General features: G+C 39.7%; 1 protein-coding gene across 1 annotated transcript; it reads left to right on the top strand.

Moving 5' to 3' along the window:
* Window positions 1-2,972: 2,972 nt before the first annotated feature.
* On the top strand, window positions 2,973-18,037 carry LOC102715497 (sterol 3-beta-glucosyltransferase UGT80A2-like). Its single transcript, XM_006658433.3, has 14 exons — window positions 2,973-3,155; window positions 4,360-4,526; window positions 5,965-6,207; window positions 6,902-7,013; window positions 7,105-7,275; window positions 7,728-7,791; window positions 7,882-7,939; window positions 8,693-8,870; window positions 9,521-9,651; window positions 15,281-15,383; window positions 15,491-15,567; window positions 16,136-16,183; window positions 16,304-16,453; window positions 17,517-18,037. Exons 1-14 carry the CDS (start codon window positions 3,116-3,118, stop codon window positions 17,703-17,705), a joined length of 1,731 nt encoding a protein of 576 aa, XP_006658496.1. The 5' UTR covers window positions 2,973-3,115; the 3' UTR covers window positions 17,706-18,037.
* Window positions 18,038-19,589: the final 1,552 nt, after the last annotated feature.

Below are 19,589 nucleotides of genomic sequence, written 5' to 3'. Positions count from 1 at the left end.
TTAAATAGGGAGGGTTGTGTAACGGGTCCTATCACGGTCTCCTTTCCGGTATGCCGTGGTGGGATGTCGGCGCACGTTCAAGTGTAGTGGAGTCGTGTCTTGTGGGTACAGTAGTACACCTCTGATCAGAGTATAAACTATTCGAATAGCCGTGCCCACGGTTACGGGCGAACTCCCAGCTTCACTGTGATTAGTGAACCCTAATAACTCGAGTAAAATCTGTTATCACTCGGGACTACTGCAACGTGGTGTAACGTTGAGTAGTGGTTGGGCCTGTTGCAACGTGGTGTAACGTTGGACAGTGTTGTGGTATTTTACAACTGTTTATTTATTTATGCTTCACTGTATTTAACTTACCTTTATTCTTGCAATCTCTGTTATTTATTTAAACTGCTGCTTTGTCGCAACTAACCCTAGCCTGTCCTTGTTAATCCCTATGCATCATTTGTTTCTCCCCTTGTCCGTGTTGCTTGTTGAGTACGGTGGTTTGTACTCAGCCTTGCTTAACTTTCCCAATCCAGAGCTAGAAGCAGAGTCCGATGGAGGTGCCTCTCAGGAGTGAGCTGTTCCGCCGTCCCCTGTTTGCTTGGTGGATGGGTAGGATGGATTCGACCCAGGAGAGGAATATTCCTCTTATACCCAGTTCCTACCCATCACACCAAAACGGTGCGACGGATCCGTTCCAGGACGACCACGACGTATAGAGGGGTGTTCATTTTATTTATTAAATTTATATAAAGTATATTACTAATATAAATATGCATCCAATTACTTTAGGTTATTCATATATTAATCCTAGTATTTAATATTTTATTTTAGATATGAGAGGTAATCTTTATCTCATCTAATCCCTTCAACCAAACAAAAAACCGGTTCAATCCATCCCATTTCATCCCTTCCACCAAATAAAAAACAGGATCCAACCTATCCATCCAACCAAATAGAAAAATAAAACCAATTCATCCTACAATCCAGACCAGAGATGAATCTGTCCCAACCCACCTATCACTAGACATTCGAAAGCTGAAGGACACGCAGTTTGGATTATCGAGCATGCGCCAGTGCTACCGCTTGCTTCTCCACATAAATGTTTAAAGACTGTGGCATTTAATTAAGTCATGTATCCCACGTCCATAGTGAAAAAATACTACTCCCCGTTTATAACGTAAGGTGATTTTTTATTATAATGTTTAACTATTCATCCGTATAAATATAAAAGATGACAAATTATATTTAAAAATTCTGTTGATAATAATTCTTTTGATAATAAGATAAGTTACAAGTAAAATAAATAATATTTTTATAATCTTTTAAATAAGACAAATGGTCAAAAGTCAAACATCTTATGAGCACATGCTCGACATGTTATCACATTCCTGATTCAAAATCGTACACGTTGGATGCCTAGCCCGTACTACACGTTGGATTCCGGAAGCGGACCCTCTTTTTCTTATTTTTTAATTTTCAATTAAATATACCGACAGCCGACGTGCCGACCAAACAATACATTTATTTACACTACCGTCATGCATGATTGAACGCTCTGTTCAAGTCTTTGATGCGCTGGAGCACCGGTACATACTCTTATGTTTCATACGTAGTTCTAAATAGATTACTATAGATTATTATATACATTTTAGATTATTAGCATTAGTATAACCAGGCTGTGAGGTTATTCTCAGTTTTTCATTATTTTTTGTGTGCACATGTTTTTTTCACTGCTAAACAAAAGTTTATATATATATATATAATCTTAACTTTCTAAAGTAGATTTTTTGACAGTTAATTTAATCGTTTATACCACTAATAACTATCATAAAAATCGTATAACTTTTCATCGCTCATCCTTCATCAATATAAAGGCACAATCATGTATTCTTTCGTTGATGGAAGATAAAAGATTATTTAATCTTTGTATAAACGATGAAATTAACTACTAAAGTTAAAATACATACAATTGTGCTTTTTTCCGATGAAGGTTGAAAAATAAAAGATTATCTACTTTTATAGTTATTTATGGTATAAACGATAAAATTAATTGATCTGAAGTTAAAAATCTACCGTAGAAATGTGAGTTGATGAATTTATATATATATATATATATATATATATATATATATATATATATATATTCTACAAAAAAGTATGGTTTAACCATTTGAAAAGCCCGTGCGCGAAAACCGAGAAAAAACTACCACCTTTGTTAAAAAAATGTAAACATTTATATATTATTTAGCATAGACTAAGAAGATATAAAAAATTTCTACTTTAGTCATTTCAGTGGTCAAGTTTTGAATTGATTAGATTTGTTCTACACGTCTGATTTGAATAATTGAATAACTGAAATCACCAGAATCAATGCAAATATTTATATTATTGTTTAAAAATTTAAATCGTACAAATACTTATATTTTGGTACGAGGTTAGTAAGAATAATCTAATAAAAGTATCCAGCACATTCTTATTAATCCCTTTCTTTCATATCAGAAGACCTTTTACCTAGACCTAAATTTATCTATTAATCAACGTACTTTTGTTATATATATATATATTTATTAGCCTATTGTAAGTAATACAAAAAAAATATATTAATAGGAGTCAAACGAAAGCAGTACCAATCGACTCCACCGTACCAGGCGTCCAGGCTGGCCTCTCCCTCCCCGGGATGGTGATTCCCCAACCGGCAACCGCCGCATGGGCCAGACCGCACCGCACCGCATCGCCACCACCGCCGGCTCACGCGCGGTTGCGGTCTCTGATCTCGAGCCTCGACAACGACCCGGTCGGTCAACTACTTCAACCCCCAACGCCCGCTGCCCGCGCCACGCTGGCCGAGCGTGCCCAATCCTCGCCGTCCGTTCTCGCCGCACACGCTCCCAGATCGCGCCACGTCCGCCCCCCGCGCCGCACTGGCCTCCTTCCCCGACAAGCTTCCGCCTCTCCTCCCTCCTCCCACACGGCCTTCCACCGTGGTCTTCCGATCTCCTCCTCCTCCACCTCCACCTCCACCGCATCGCGCGACGCGGCTCCGGCGCCCGGCTGCTCGGGAGCCCTCGAGGGCTCTTGGTAGGGTGGCGGGGCTCCTAGACGGTCGCTTGACTGGAGCGGCCGGCCGATGAGGGGGACCGGCGGCGGCGGCGGCGCGGCCTCTTCCGGTGATTCCCCCTCACCCCTTCCCCTGCTTGTTTCTCGCCCTCGCCCTCGCCCAGTGGCGATGTTTCTGGGGAGCGTTAGATAGTTCCCGTACTTCGTTTACTCGGTCAATCTCGTGCTCTCATTCTCTGCTGCTGTCGTTTCGTCTCGCGGCGTGTCGGTGGGCGCGGTATGGTCCGCCGCGGGTTAGGGTTTGGTGTCGAGGCGTCCGGGGAGGCTTAGCGAGGGCCGCATTGTACGTGAAGCTGCGGTTTGGCGATGAATCCGAAGCGCGCGTTAGGGTTTAGGCCAGCTTCAGCTTGGGGCTTAGTTTGGCGAATTTTGTTGTAATGTATTTATTTTGTACTAATAAGAGAACAGAACTACCTTTGTTTTGCTTTCTTGTGTTTGGTGTAATTCCATTTTTTTGTCTTGGGAGGAAGAGACAGGGAGAACTGGATATTTTTGGGGGAATTCAGTGTGTAGGAGACCTTCCCTACCTGTCCCCACTCTTTTGACTGGATAGTTCTGGAGACTTTGACATTCAGTTCTTAGGCTTGAGAGCTCACCCCTCTGTGGATTTTCTCCTCTTCTTTTCTTGTGGTACAGAGTGTGGCACCGGTTAGTTGTAAACTTGCAATAATGGAATGAATTCGCCCACGTTGGGTGTAGAGGCTGGGTTTTATACATCCATTATCTGAGTAAAATAATGGAATGAATTGGGGAGGTTCCTGCTACTATTTGTCGTCACCAATAGCCAGTCCTTTGTTGTGTGGATTTGATCTAGGCTCTTAAAGTATTCCCTCACTTCAGACTAGTTCCTTGTATATATAAATGTCCTTTTAATTATTAGTATGTGTTTCCTTCTATATTTGATCTCACTACATATTTTGCAACTGACTTTTAATCTATCTCGAGTAATACACAAACATGTTGGCCAGAAAAAAAGTATTACAACGTGACTGTCAGAAGCTTGATAAGACAAACGAAGATCAATTGTAAAGCCATAAAGGACATGGATCAGCACAAAATAACTCTGGTGTTCTTGTGATTATCAAATAGTACTCTCAATGAGCTTTGAAGCTGCATTATATAGTCAAGTTCTTGGGTGGTGGAACTTCTATTCATTTTGTAACTTTTTTCCATAATGGACATTATTCCAGTCTCTACATTGAGATGTACATGACATATTTCTTCATCTAACTGTTGTGCAATATTTCATTATAGTTTCAAACAATAGTAGCCTACAAAATGAGGGTACTAGCCCTAGAGGAATGGATTATGCTGAATGTTCTGAGACATCTTCAGACAAGTCGAGTTCAGAAAGCATAAAACCAGAAGAAATTGCGATGTCATCTTCAATGTTTGATAAGAAGATTTCTATAAAAAAGAAGGTATGTTTATGTTCACCTGTGAGATCTCTTTGTTGGTTCATGCATGATGATAACATGTAAATCATGTGGTGGTTGGCACAAATATCACTTATTTTTGTGTACATTGTACACATGACATAATGAATTCTACAATGATAATGTGATGAACTGGTGATGACACTAGATTGTTATTAGTTATGATAATACTTTTCCCAGTCGATTTTATGGCATAATTTAATTTTAAAAAGTATTGGAGGTAAAACTTTGACCATTGATTTCTCAGAAAGTATATTTTTAATAGCTATAAACCAATATTGTGTGAAAACACTTTGAAACACAAATCTATACGTATAACATTTGTACAATAAGTATACTTGTAATTTGACAAATTGTTGGTCAAAATTACAAAGTTCTAGTTTTGGACCTTGTAAAAATCAACTAATCCCCCGCCCCAAAATATAGCTACTTTCATGATTCAAATTTGTCTTAAAATGCAGCCACTTCTCCACCTACCTTTCATTTCAACCTTCACAACCATCCATCATTTAATTTTTTCACCTACTTTCTGCTCTCAACCAATGACAATCAGTTCTCACGTCAACCTTAATCCCTCAAAAAAATGGCATAGGTAGTTATATTTTGTGACCAAGGGAGTACAGTACAGTACTAGTACACCCTTTAATTACAAAGGGAGTGCAGTATAGTGTACATCGTACCCTCTTGTCACTCTAGTCTTTGTGGTTTATTTATGGAAGCATGGCCATAAAATTTATGGTATGCAAAATCAGGCAATCATTTCTATGTTAGGTAGGCTAGTCAACCTTGCTGTGTATGATGAGTTTGCTCCATCCTGATTGTGCAAGACTTTGAGCTTCTTGAACCTTGGTTATAACCATATTAGTCAGAAGCAGTATCTGAAGTTTCATGCAACAAGGCATAAATCTTCCCTGCTTTTTTGATCAAAAAAATTATCATGCTCCTAGAGACTTTAACTCAACCAAATTTGGAAGAATAAAATGACACGGAACATTTACCTAGACACACTAATAATTAATATTTATGCTAAGCACTGTAACTTTTCAGGACCTAATTGTTCCGCTTATGCTTATTATAAAGCCATTCTGGCTTATTAGTGATCAAAAAATAATTTTTGGGTAAAATTTTTCATGTATGTGTCCTAAGAAATTTAGAAACAAATATTGGAAAATAAACTATGATGAAAGCACACCAAATAAATTCCAAAACAATTTTCCTCTTATGCTTATAAGCTAAAGGGTAAACGATAGAACCATCAATGTTTGAAATTTCTATTTAATATTACAGAGATGTATGGTTTTTGTAATATTTATCTCAACTGTCTGGTTAATATTCACATTGTTGCCTTATGTAACATTCACTCCTTTATGCACTTTAAATATGCCATATTTCTGTTCTTCTGATCCTTGTGTCTTTATTGCAGCTCAAATTGTTAAGTCGAATGGCTATACTAAAAGATGATGGAACTGTAGAAGTTGATATCCCCACTAATACGGAGGCTGCATCTCTTGATCTTTCTTCAAATGATTACCGTAATGAAACCTTTAGTGGGGAACCAGTGGAATCCTCAGATTTCCAGCACAGACCTCCTATGCAAATTGTTATGCTCATTGTTGGTACAAGAGGAGATGTGCAGCCATTTATAGCTATAGGAAAGCGATTGCAGGTTGGCTTGCTATTCAATTATTCGTACCTTGATAATTTTATGGCAAGTGCTTCTATTGGCTGTTAGTTTTTGCACTGGTCGTGTCAATACATGGTCTATATATTAGTCCTTAGATAGTAGTGTGTGGCTATATCGACTACAGCACAAAGGGCTATCATCATTATTGAGTTCTCTTGTCAGTTTCGTCTCCTGTCTAAGCGTTTGCCTTGCTCACACTTGGACTGTGGGGGATGTTAGAGTACATGGTAGTTAGAGGATTATTAGGATACGATTGATTCGATTAGAGTCTTTCCTTATCTCTAGTACCTTTCTTATATCTACCTCTTGTACGCCTTTCTTATATATACCGGACCCTTGGCTCAATACAACATCCTGCATACGCAGTACACCTCTCCCTCTACTCTCCAACAATGTGTTTAACTATATGTAGATTCCCTGCCTTCCCCTGTTCAACTTTTTGGCTGCCTCTGATAAAAAAAAAGATTTGTTTGAATTCAGGGAAAAATTGTTCAAATTCAAAATTTATCCGAAATTTCTATCTAAACCCTCCTGATTATACTGTTTTTTGACAAGTAAACCTGCATAATGCTAAAGTGCTAATTGCTCACTTCCAATTAAATGAAAAGATTATCATTCTTCAATAAATACCCCAAGTTTTAGTAACAATTATGAGTAACAACTACTTCTGTTGCAGATCTATGGCCATCGTGTTAGACTAGCAACTCATGCAAACTTCAAGGATTTTGTGGTGACTGCTGGGCTGGAGTTTTATCCACTAGGTGGAGACCCAAAACTTCTTGCAGGATGTATGTTACTATCATGCTTAAATCCATTTTTCAGTTTATAGAGCCTGTTAGTCTAGATCTTGCATAATGGTACGGATTGATAATCTGGCAGATATGGTGAAGAATAAAGGGTTCTTGCCTGGAACTCCATCAGAAATCCCTATCCAGAGGAAGGAGATTAAAGAGATTATATTCTCCTTGCTTCCTGCTTGCAAAGATCCCAACATTGATACCGGTGCTCCTTTCAATGCAGATGCTATAATAGCTAATCCAGCAGCGTACGGTAATTATTTTTGCAATGTTGTCTGTCAATCATTTACTTTTTATTGCATTTCCACTTATATTATGACTTATATGGGTGTTAATTTTAGCCTTGATAAGCATTTTCCTTAACCTGATTTGTTTCAAGGGTAGAGCATTAACCCTTGACTAGTCGGCGAGTGGCTATTCTCGTGGCAAAGGCTCTGTGGCCAGCTGGAGAAATTGAGGAAACTAGATTATTGTTTCTAAATTGTGTAGTAGACTTTAAACTTGGTCTTGCTATTGCAGCTGTTATTTTAGTTTTGCTAGTACTCTGGGGCTATATACACAAAAGTAAAGCCAGCCTCAAGTTTCATTGGCATCCTTTCTGATTGCATTATAGTTCTATAAAGTTTTTCTATAGAATACTGTTATGTGCCTTTTGTTTTTAAGATACATTACTATGACTGCTGTCCTGAACGAATGCCTATATAGGGCATGTGCATGTGGCTGAGGCTCTGAAGGTACCAATCCACATTATTTTCACAATGCCATGGACGTGAGCTCTCTCTCACTCTTCTCTCCATGTGTGTGTGTGTGTGTGTGTGCGTGGTAAATTTTGCTGATTCATCTACAATATTTTTGCCAGGCCTACTTGTGAATTCCCTCATCCATTCTCTCGTGTAAAGCAACCTGCAGGATATAGAGTAAGTTGATTTTGCTATATATATTTGTACGAATATAGAGTAACCTGAAAATTCCTAACATGCTAGTTGTAGTTTTGGCTGTTTTGATTATTGCCTATCTAATAACAACTTTGTTGTTTCAAGAAAGTGCGGGTTTGCATGGAATAATCCTGATTAGGGTTAACTTGTATGGTCCATAATTCCATCATTTAATCAAGGCCACTCCACTATGCTGCCCTCCACATATCCGATGTTCGTCGAGAACTAGGGTTAGCACTCTATGTAAGAACATTGACACTGTTGAATAGTAGAGGAAGACAGAAGTACTGGCGTAATTGGATTAGTTGTATTGAGCCTCGGGGCCTGGTCTAAATAGAGTACAAGAGATAAGAAGACTAAGATCCAAATGAATCGTATCCTAAAATCCCTCTTGCTAACATATACTATAGCTGAAAGATTGTACATTATCAAATCGTTTGTCTCGATTAACATATTATTGATATTTAAATGTTTAGCTACTTCTTTTTTTCGATGTCCTTTTTTGTGGGCAAAGCCTACCAGCGCATGCATATCAGTGGTAACAACATAGGAGATATTAATACTTTGATTAATAATTTTGTTTTTTTGATAAACTTTGCTTATTTGGTATAACTCTATTTTTCTCTGAATAACTAACCAACCAATAGATTCGTAATATATCTTTTGTGTAGTCCAATGAATATTGTATCTTTACTATTTGACACATAACTTTCTTCTTTTTATTTATTGCTCCAGCTATCATATCAGATTGTTGAATCCTTTGTTTGGCTTGGCATTCGGGATATTATAAATGATCTTCGGAAAAGGAAGTTGAAGTTAAGACCAGTTACATACCTAAGTAGCACACATGCTTATTCAAATGATATTCCTCATGCATATATCTGGAGTCCTTACCTTGTACCCAAACCAAAAGGTATGTATTCTTGGTTCTTTAATGTGCGATGCTAACAGCTAACCATGCATCATATTTGTTGCCAAAGCCATAAAACTGGTGATTGTATCATATAGCTGCAAGCATGACTACTAAGGCTGTGTCCTTTGTGCAGCTTATCCCCATATTATTCCTCGGCTTTTGTGCGCACGTTTCCTGAACTGCTAAATGATGCATTTTTTGCAAAACTTTTCTTTGTAGAAGTTCATCATTCCACCTTTCTAAAATAGATTTTCAATTTTATAGTAGTTAAATTCCATCGTATATACCATTAAATAGCTATAAAAAAATCAGATAATCTTTCATCTGCAAAAAGAACAGCCTAAAGTATCCAATACAGATTTGGTTGTCAAAAGGAAAAAAGTCCATTTTGTTCCCTCGAACTGTTTTGCTGTATCATTTAACCCTCTAAACTGTTTTTTTGTGCTTAATTTACCCCAGGAATCACTAAATGGCTCACTTTACTATCTTATATAAGCTCTCAAAAAAGATTTTAAAGGGAGTAAGATGGACCTTTTCTTTCTCACCAATTGTCTGTATATTATATATTTATGCATCCCATCATAATGCTGTGGAATTCATGGTTATGAACTGAGATTTTATATGCTGAAAAGACGATTTTCACTTTACAGACTGGGGACCCAAAATTGATGTGGTTGGGTTTTGCTTCCTTGATCTTGCTTCAAATTATAAGCCTCCTGAACCCCTTCTGAAATGGCTTGAGAGTGGTGAAAAACCTATTTACATAGGTTTCGGAAGCCTAGTAAGTTTAGCATATTTTGCTGTGCTTTTTTTTTCTATTATGTCCAAGTCCTCCCTGAATATGATTATTCCACAAGTTCAAGTATGTTTCCTAATAGGCTTCATGACATGTCAGTATTTATTGTCAGGTCAATTTCATCTGTTTACTTTATAAATATGTCAATTTCATCTGTTTCTTTATAAATATGCCCATTTATGTCATTCCATGTGAATGGATAATAAATTTGGCAGCATTCTTATGTGGAGCTGATTTGTAATGCACTTCTTACGCAAGCAGTCATATAGGCATGCAATTGACATTTTTTGCAATGGGACGTTCGTAGGGAGTTTGGTGTTTAAACACGGAGTGCTTTTTAGTGTTCCATGTTTGTTTGTTTGTTGGTCTTTAGTATGAGTGTTCGACTAAGTCGTTTTTCTTCATTATCAGATTGATGGTTTTTGGTAACCTGTTGATCTTTACCCTAAATATTATTAATAAACATCATGATAACCTATCGTGTGTGTGCTAAGAGCAGCTAATGTTCTCCTTCATGGATGCTTTTGATCAACTGGTTGCTCACCATGAACATCATTAGCCTTTATGTTCATAGAAAGTCACTTTGCAAAACATCATTAGCCTAGTGATCATTTGATAAATTTTATCATTTGCCACTTGCAATGTCTTCCTTGTGTGCCAAATAACTTGTCCCTATCCTTATGTCACTGGCTCTAGTTCTAGCTCTATTATGCTTATATGCCATTAAACCTTGAAATGCCATTTTTTCAATATGCTAATCTTACCCCCGACAACTTATGGCCCACCTGTCATCTTCCTCATCCTCCCACTGCTGCTCTTCATTCATAAGGAATATTTTCTGACTTTTCATATCTTTAATAATTGACAATGTTTTGTATCAACAATAATATTGGGGGTGGCACATGAGACCGAAAATACAATGGTTCGTAGGTGGAAAGCAACTAATAGATGCACCTATTAGGTGAAAAGCAACTAAATATAGAGTCAAATGATACTACATCCAAAGATGAAAAATTGAAAATCCTAGGTGCTCTGAAGAGACACACCTAATATGTTTAGTCCCCAGCTCCATGCTTAGATTGAAAATAACTAACATGGTTTCTTTTAGGATTGTATCCAAATATGGACTTGATAGGTGCCAAGAGACGAGGTCAATAGACTAATGCCAAGTGGTTCCATCCCGAGTGCAATAGCATCGGATAGGTGAACCTAATAGTCAATATGCCACTTGGTGTAGGTGGCGAAAGCGGCAATGCCGATGAGATCACCACTTGGTGGCAACGAATGCAGCCGTTGTGGACAATGTCACCACTTGGCAGCAACAAATGCAGCTGCATGCGAGACCACTCGGTAGTGATAAGAGGCAGCCAATCCTAAAGGTGGTGAAGTTTGACGGCTGATGCAGCCCGTCGTGCGACGGTAGATGTGGTCGGTGTGAGGACGAGGTCATCACTTGACGACGACGAATGCTTCCGATCGTGGAAGCATGGTCACCACTCAGCGGTGGCAGAGGCGGACGACTGTAGAGGTGATGAAGCCCACTGTCACCAACGGATGTGGCTGGCATAGTGACAAACCTACAACCTTCTGTAGGAGATAAAAGAGGTGCCAACAGGCAACAGTGGCTCGGGCGGTGAAGTCCACCGGCAGCGGTGGATGGGGTCGATATTGCAAGGAGGTCGCCACTTGGTGGCGATGAAGGCTGCTATCCGTGGAGGCGATGATGTACGACGACAGTGGCGGCAACCGAAGTGGCGATGAGGCCACCTCTCAGTGATGTATGCAACCGGTCATGGAGATGAGGTGGTGACCATTGGGTTGCAACATGGACAACCCACCATTTACTCTTCTTCAGACTTAATGCTGATTGTATCAATGCATGAGCCTAGCTCGGACGGAAGTGGCTTGATTGATCTGTTGGGCAATGCCATCGTATATGCAAAAACAAACTGACCAGCAGATTAGGACAATATCAAGCGGAAATACATATGCCTCATATATATCAATGCATAACATAATTAAGATAAACCATGCATGTCGCTAGGATCAAGCATGCATGCACATGTTTGTTCTTGGTAACCAGAGGTTTCTATATGCTAGCACACTATTTAGTGGCAGTCAGCGTTGGGCACATCTAGCGACGCTTCTCCGCATGCGGCGAGGGCCGTTGATAATCTCATGCGGGTGATGCCTGCATCTGGATTGTGTATGGTGGCAACAAGATGAGCACTTTGTTAGAGATATAGATACATACGATTAGATATAACAGAGTCCAATAGAAACTCTAGAGATAAAGATAAAATCCTAGAGAGATACGATATAATATTTATCTTGTACTCCAAGTTTCTATCTCCTATGTGTAATATACAACAGATCATATAATTTCTTCCTATTCAATATTTTTCACGTGGTATCAGAGCCTAGATCCCAAAACTAGTCATCAATTTTGAGTCCACATAAACATGTCGGCGGCAAGGCGCCGCCGGCGTGCCCATCCACCCGATCGACAATCAATCGATGGCATATTGAGCCTCTGTCCGGAGGCAAGATCACTATCCAGTGGCAAGATCATTCCGATTGACCATTCAACAAGAAGATGGTGAGGACGCCGCTCGTCAACTTTCACTACACCAAACAAATAGCAGCAGATCGGATCTCTGTTCGTACGCCATCACGGCCGTGTCTCCCTCGACTAAAGCAGATCAAGGCGATCCATGATGGCAGCAAGGACATGCATGCGGTGATGCTTGTGCGCAACTACATGCATGAGTGCAACGTGTGTATGCATGCACACCATCCAGAGATGGCAAACCAGACAAGCTGAAGCTAGCATCTACATGCATGTGTATGGAAAAGAGAAGTCAACCATCAAATAATGCTATAGATCGATTGCATCATCTATGCTACCGGACTGGCAACGTCTTCACGTATAACCCTGGATCTACTATGAGTCTACAACCACCATCTACACTGACCATTTTCTTCCCCGCCGACTACTTATATCATCAGTGGTCTTCTTCATCAACATGGTAATACATCACCGCCGCTTTGTCCATAAGGATGGACGTCTCACATCCTCTGACAGGAGTCTCAGCAAGATGCTTCATCGACGACGGCATCGACCGCGTCATCCACGACGGGCAAAGACCGCATCAACATTGAATTGCTACGGTGATGATCTCCTACATGGCATACAAAGTACAACTAAAAATTGGTGGCCTAGCGTCAACAGCGTTCTCTGACATCTGCAAGATGACCCAAGGGCATCCTCTGACATATGCAAAGATGCTTCTAATGGCATCCTCTGCAAGATGACCCAAGGGCATCCTCTGACATATGCAAAGATGCTTCTAATGGCATCCTCTGACATCTGCAAGGTGTCTCATCTATGATCGTAGCTCCGTCTCCAATTTTTTTCGCTTTCGGCTATATGCGGCTACATCAACTACCATGTCTACAATGACCACAACTACCACATGATTGGCTATCTTGACGTGTCGTCGCTATAGAGGAGAGAGACAAGGGACGACACAAAAGAGGACACAGTCACCATGATGGAGGATTAAGACGACACAGGAGGGGATGCAGTCACCGAGGTGGAGGATTATCCATGAGAAATGCAATCTATGATGGAGAGACCATCTTCTCTTTGTTTCTATTTCACCATCTTATCTTGGTTTCTCCATCATAGATTGCATCTCGTGGATAATCCTCCACCTCGGTGACTGCGTCCCCTCTTGTGTCGTCTCGATCCTCCACCTTGGTGATTGCATCCCCCTTATGTGTCGTCTCTTGTCTCTTTCCTCTATTTGTATTTCACCATCTTCACTTCTTTGTTTCTCCATCATCAATTGCTCTCTGATCGATAATCCTCCACCTTGGTGACTGCATCCCCTCCTGTGTCGTCTTGGTCCTTCACCTTAGTGAGAGCGTCCCCTTCTGTGTCATCCCTTGTCTCTTTCCTCTATTGGCTCGTTGGTGGCAACGCACCGGCGGTGTGCATGTGTGGACTCAAAATCGACGACTAGTTTTGGGATCTAGGCTCTGATACCATATGGAAAATATCAAATAGGAAGAAATTCTATGATCCGCCGTATATTGCACTGACACTCGTGGGTGTATTTATAGTGTACATAGAAGATAGAAACTTAAAATACAAGATAAATATTCTATCGTATCTCTATAGGATTTTATCTTTATCTCTACAGTTTCTATTGGACTCTATTATATCTAACCATATGTATTTATATCTCTAACATTCCCCCTTAGTCGTAATGAGAGCAAAGCGAATGTTCAACATCGACAAAACACACAAGGACAGCGATGGTTTTGTCTCGATCTAAGCGATCAGAAAATAACAAAATACAAGAAGGTTAATGTACAATTAGAAATCCATCTAATAATACACGGATTGGACCAACAAACCTCGCAAAGTTGTAGATTTGAGCCATTGAACTTGTTGAGATTGATCTCTGTGCTTCCCTACCTGATGCACCAACTATTGATGTTTTGTATCACAATATTGGGGGTGACACATTGGACCAAAAGTATGCTGGCGTGCAGGAGACGAGATTTCTATGGACGCATGTTCGGATTGTATCTCGCTTACACTTTCGTTCTCGCTTTGTGTAAAAAGGATAACCTAGAGATACCATGGTTGAAGCACCAATGCTTATAAGTAAGCCCTCACCTACCTAAACTTCTAAAGTGGTACTAAACAACTACCATTACACAACCACTTCTGGGTTGCATGGGCCTAAACCACACTGCTTCTTGGCTTCAAATGAGCTGGGATGTTACAAATGAATCTTGTGGGAATCATGCCCTTGAGGCGCCCTGTCTCCTTATATACTGTTGGGACAGGGTTGCAAAGCAGGAAACCTAACCAAATATGGCCTCGGTTTCCTCATCTGTACATGGTATTGTTCGATTGAGACTTTATTTCCAGCCGTAGAATACAAGGCAACATATATCTGAGTTATAGTCTACCTCATATATCGTGGATCCCAACTACCCCCTATCCATGGCCAGTCATGCCTTGTATGTGAGGGTACCCGACTACCCAATATCCATATCATCCACACTAATCAACTAGCTAAAACAAGACCCTAAAGTTAAATCGAGAAGCTAGAACAAATATGTTTAATACCCTAGGCAAACTTGGTCATCAACATATGTTGAGCACAACGTAGAAATATTGCATTTTAAGTAAGAAAATAAAATAAAAATAAAACAGGCTTCACTAATACATGTATAAGAAGCTTATAACCAGAATATGCAATCACAGATCTGTTGGGTGATGCAGTCATTGGCTTATCGCTAGTTGAGGTTGGCATGCTGGTGAGGGAGTATTTGTTGGAGAGGAGGAAGACTGGAAGACAGTTGAAGAAGGGCATTTCTGTTCTTTCTCAACACAATTAATAGGATGATAGCAAAATATTGATGGGGCATAGAAGGGTAGTAAGAAGTTCTCTGGTGGTACATGAGGAAACACTTTCTTTCCAGTGCAATTGTGACAAATAAGAAAACATCTGTTGTTTTGAGCTTCCTTATAAATTAGTTGCTGAATCTTTTCCCTGCCTTTTGTTTATAACTGATGACTCAGTAATTTCAGCCAATTCCGGAACCAGATAAGTTGACAAGAATCATAGTGGAAGCACTAGAAATTACTGGACAGAGAGGTATCATTAACAAGGGTTGGGGTGGCCTTGGAAATTGTAAGTATGAAGTCATAATAATTCTCTAGATTTGACATATTAACACTTTGCAGGGGAAGACATCATTATTCATGCCCTTTAACATTTCTTATAATGCCATTTTGCAGTGGAAGAACAAAAGGAATTTGTATACGTAATAGATAACATTCCACATGACTGGCTTTTTTTGCAGTGCAAGGCTGTGGTAAGGCTTTCTGCTCTTTTCCTGATTTATGCCAACAATCTAGTATCGTGATTGAACATGCTGCAAGGCTTATCTAGACAAATTGGGTAGAAAACTGATTGTGACTAGCTTTGAATTCTGACGATTTCGATAAGTTGATGTCAGCAATAATCAGGACTTTATACATATTCCGGGTGATTCTGATCATCTGATTCAGCTGTTTTACTTGACTGCATAATAAATACCTTGTATTTTCATGCACCTGGGATAGATAGAAGTCATGTATGGTGTGACTGTTGAGATTGTTTTAGATAAAAGATAAATTTTATTAAGCATGCCTTCTGACTGTGGAAGACATGTTTGATTTTTCTTATTAGTTCTCTAATTGACTTGTGATAATAGTTGTGGCATTCTAGTGTACTTTATACCCAAGTTTATTGAGAGATGAACACTTTTGAGTATTGTATTGTACTGTATTATATTGAGAGCAAAAATGTGATGTGTCATTATTTTATTCAGTCATTTTGCATACAAATGAATAAGACTGCATTTTTGTTGACTGGTGTTGTATTGCCATTTTCCTTCTCAGGTACATCATGGAGGTGCAGGGACAACAGCTGCCAGTCTTAAGGCTGCGGTACACACAATCTCTCTCTCTCTCTCTCCCACTGTGCACGCCCATGCATGTCTCTCTTTGTATGTTTGTGTCTATTGTGAGTTTGTGACTGCTAAGTGTCTCCATTTCTGCAATTTTTAGTGCCCCACTACGATTGTACCATTCTTTGGAGATCAATTCTTTTGGGGCAACATGGTGCATGCTAGAGGATTGGGAGCCCCACCTGTCCCTGTGGAGCAGTTACAACTGCATCTACTGGTTGAAGCAATTAAATTTATGATGGATCCAAAGGTATGTGGCAAAATTTTCTAGATGCTGATTATTTGTAATTTTTATCTTAAGCTATTCATTGGTGTTAAAATTGTCAAGTAGCAATGATGCCACATATATAAAAACCATCAAAGGTATCCTTATTCGTACATTCTCTGACATAAAATGGAAGTGATGATCACTTTTTTAGTCTTTCAAGGCCACTAGTATCTTTGTTGATATCATTGCTAAATCAGATTTTATATGTGGCTTTAATTGATAATCTGATATAAAACAAAAAAAATAGTGCGGATCACCATTTGTCATTTTCTTCAGTGAACTACTTGCATTCACCAGTGAGCTGTGTATGCATTCTTGTCTGTGAAAGAGTAGGAACTCAATGATTGGTGCAAAACTGCATTAGCCAATTTACCAGCAGCAAACTTCTGCTTGCATGTAAACTGTCATGGAACTGCATAATCCCTTGGGTTAGCAGCCCAATCCCTTTGATTTGATTATCTCTCTTCCCTAAGCACCTCTCCTCAGCTTTTAACCACCTGGCCGTGGCCAGCATCTACCTCTGAATCAACCGGTTCCTCTGCAGAAGCCTATTCCCAATTTCCACCCAAGTGACACTGCCACACATTCCTGTGTTAAGCCTGAGAAGCAGCTCACTCATACTGCTCATAGTTTCACTTTCTAGGATGGACAGATATATGTATCAATTCCTTTTTTGGACTGATTTGAGTCGGTGGTTATTTTGATGCTAACCAAGTTGTTAAATGTTTTCTAGCGTTTGCTAGTACTACAAGCCTAAAGTGACCTATGATTCTTTTCAACCAGCAATCCTGTATTGTTTATAGAAATTTAGAAGCTGGTAGATATTGGGATGATACATAGACACAGGAACCTGATTATGTACTTTCTAACTTGTAATTCTGGAAAAACTAATTGAAGAAAATGCCTTCTTGATCATACCTGTTGTACTTCCCAGAAATAACAAAGAACTTGGGAAAAATAACAAAGAACTTTCTTATCTTGGGCAAGGTTGCCCAAGTAGTATTTCAAATTTCAACTTGAGTTATGGTATTCTGATCAATGTCAGGTGAAAGAGAGAGCTATTGAGCTAGCAAAAGCAATTGAATCGGAAGATGGTGTTGACGGGGCAGTGAAAGCATTTCTAAAACATCTTCCACAGCCCAGGAGCCAGGAGAGACCACAGCCTGCACCACCATCAACCTTCATGCTGCCCTTTCTCCTCCCCGTAAAGAGATGTTTTGGCATCGCTTCCTAGTCCGTTGCTCTCAAGAAAAGATGTTAATACTGAGGCAGTACAACCAACAACCATAGTGCTGCTTGTTGGAGAAACTCTCTCCTATAGTTTTTTTGTTCTTGTGTTAGTATAGAATGAACGATCTCCTGCAGTTTTCGTCAAACGTGGAGAGATTGTTCTTGCATTAATTTAACACATCTACATCTGTTATAGTTTGATTCATGATTGGTTTGTATAGTATAGAATGAATGGTGACGGGTTCGGTTGTTTGTCTTTGTTGTACAGTTTGCAGTCACAAAGAATGTTGCTTGGCCCTGGACTGTTTTCTCTTTTCATGAAAAAAAAAAATCAAAAGCACCTTTCGTTAATGCTCTTGTTTTTCTGGCGCTGATCATTTTTGTAATCTGTACCTGAAACTGGCGAACCACCAATGCGTCTACCATCTCCCCAAAAAAGTACTATTTACATTGGAGCAGAAGAGTATGGCACAATTTATTTATCCATTTCTCTTCCACATTTCTAGCGTATTTTAAGTCGCCCACCAAACACATGCTTTTAGGCATGTCTGGTTAAGCAGAATCAACATCTCAAGAGACGTTCTCATCCAAACAGCTGGTAGGTAACTGAGCCGAGCCAGCTGCCAGCCATACTTCAGTGGCATGATCTTTTCGTTTCCAACTTAGCATTGCTTGCTGCTACTAATAGACATTAGACAACGACGGACGGGGTGCCTAGCTAGCCTGCGTATGTACCACTTGTGTGCGATTTATTAGGAAACTTGACCACTGCAACGTGTCGACCAGTCATTCCATAATGAAACGAGCAGCTTTCCAACGAGTACTCAATAAAAGCCTCACCAACTTTGCAATTTCCGGCCGGTTAGCGTTCACCCCGGCGTTTTTAACAGCCACATGCTGGTTAGTACAAAGCTCATCAATTGAAGACTTTGTAGCGCACCCATCATCACACTTGTCTCCATTGCAAACAAAGCAGGGAAGAAAGCAGCCAACCGGAGCGTGGATAGGAAACCGATCGATCACACCCGGCCGCTGCGTCCCCACTTTCACATCTACTGGACCTGGTGGTGTGTCCCCCCAGATCCACTGCGCGCCATCGCCATGGAGGAAAAGCACGTCGAACGGGAACTCAAAAGCATACTGCATGATTCAGGTAGATGTTCTTTTTAGGACACTATCATGATCTGTCAAAAACACCAGTGGTGGGCAGCTTCGATCTCAAACACATGGTTTTCGGCTTTTCGCTACGGGCGGAGCTGGGCCGCCGGGCCAGTATGGGACAGTTAGTGCTTGAGCTCGAGGCCTAACTCCGTGAGGATCTCATTGAAATTCTATGAAAAATGCTTTCCAAAGTTTAAAAATGATTAAGGTCACATTAGCTGGCCACGCCGGATCTATATATGCTTGGGTTTTTTTCTAGCTTATATAGTATAGAAACAACTTTGTGCTTAATGACTACATAACTTGTGGTAGATGGTGTTCTCTTTTGAGATTTCAAGTTTCAAAGTTTGTTGCACAAAAAGAAGGAAGTTCCTAAGTTATAAGTTTCCCTTAGATGATTGTATAGGAAAATTCACCCTAAGGTAGCATATATGCTTGTAGTCATCTCAACTAAGGTAGCATAATTGCATGAGTGGTTGACAAGTTAATTTAATCATGCGTTTATTATACATGGATGTCAATGTTTTATATGTATAAGAATGCTCTTTTCTTAAAAAATGGAATGTGTCAAATGGGAGTATTATTTAATATTTGTCACCTAGGACAAGTTTTAAACTTTTAAAATTTCAACTATCCATAATTTCTTAAATGCTTGGTTCAAATACAAAACAAATGATATGCATAGATGCTCGAAAATTACTATCATAAGATCAAAAACTCATTGATT

Source organism: Oryza brachyantha, chromosome 7 (assembly GCF_000231095.2).
Source record: "Oryza brachyantha chromosome 7, ObraRS2, whole genome shotgun sequence".
In the NCBI taxonomy this organism is placed as follows: domain Eukaryota; kingdom Viridiplantae; phylum Streptophyta; class Magnoliopsida; order Poales; family Poaceae; genus Oryza; species Oryza brachyantha.
Note: the sequence above shows the minus strand (reverse complement) of the source record. Positions and strands in the feature narration are given on the sequence as shown.

Bases quoted from the DNA above. Each gene is read 5' to 3' on its own strand.
- LOC102715497 (XM_006658433.3), top strand. From the start codon at position 3,116: ATGAGGGGGACCGGCGGCGGCGGCGGCGCGGCCTCTTCCG. The intron at 7,792-7,881 runs GTGAGCTCTCTC...TATTTTTGCCAG, and splicing joins ATTTTCACAATGCCATGGAC to GCCTACTTGTGAATTCCCTC. The intron at 7,940-8,692 runs GTAAGTTGATTT...TTATTGCTCCAG, and splicing joins AGCAACCTGCAGGATATAGA to CTATCATATCAGATTGTTGA.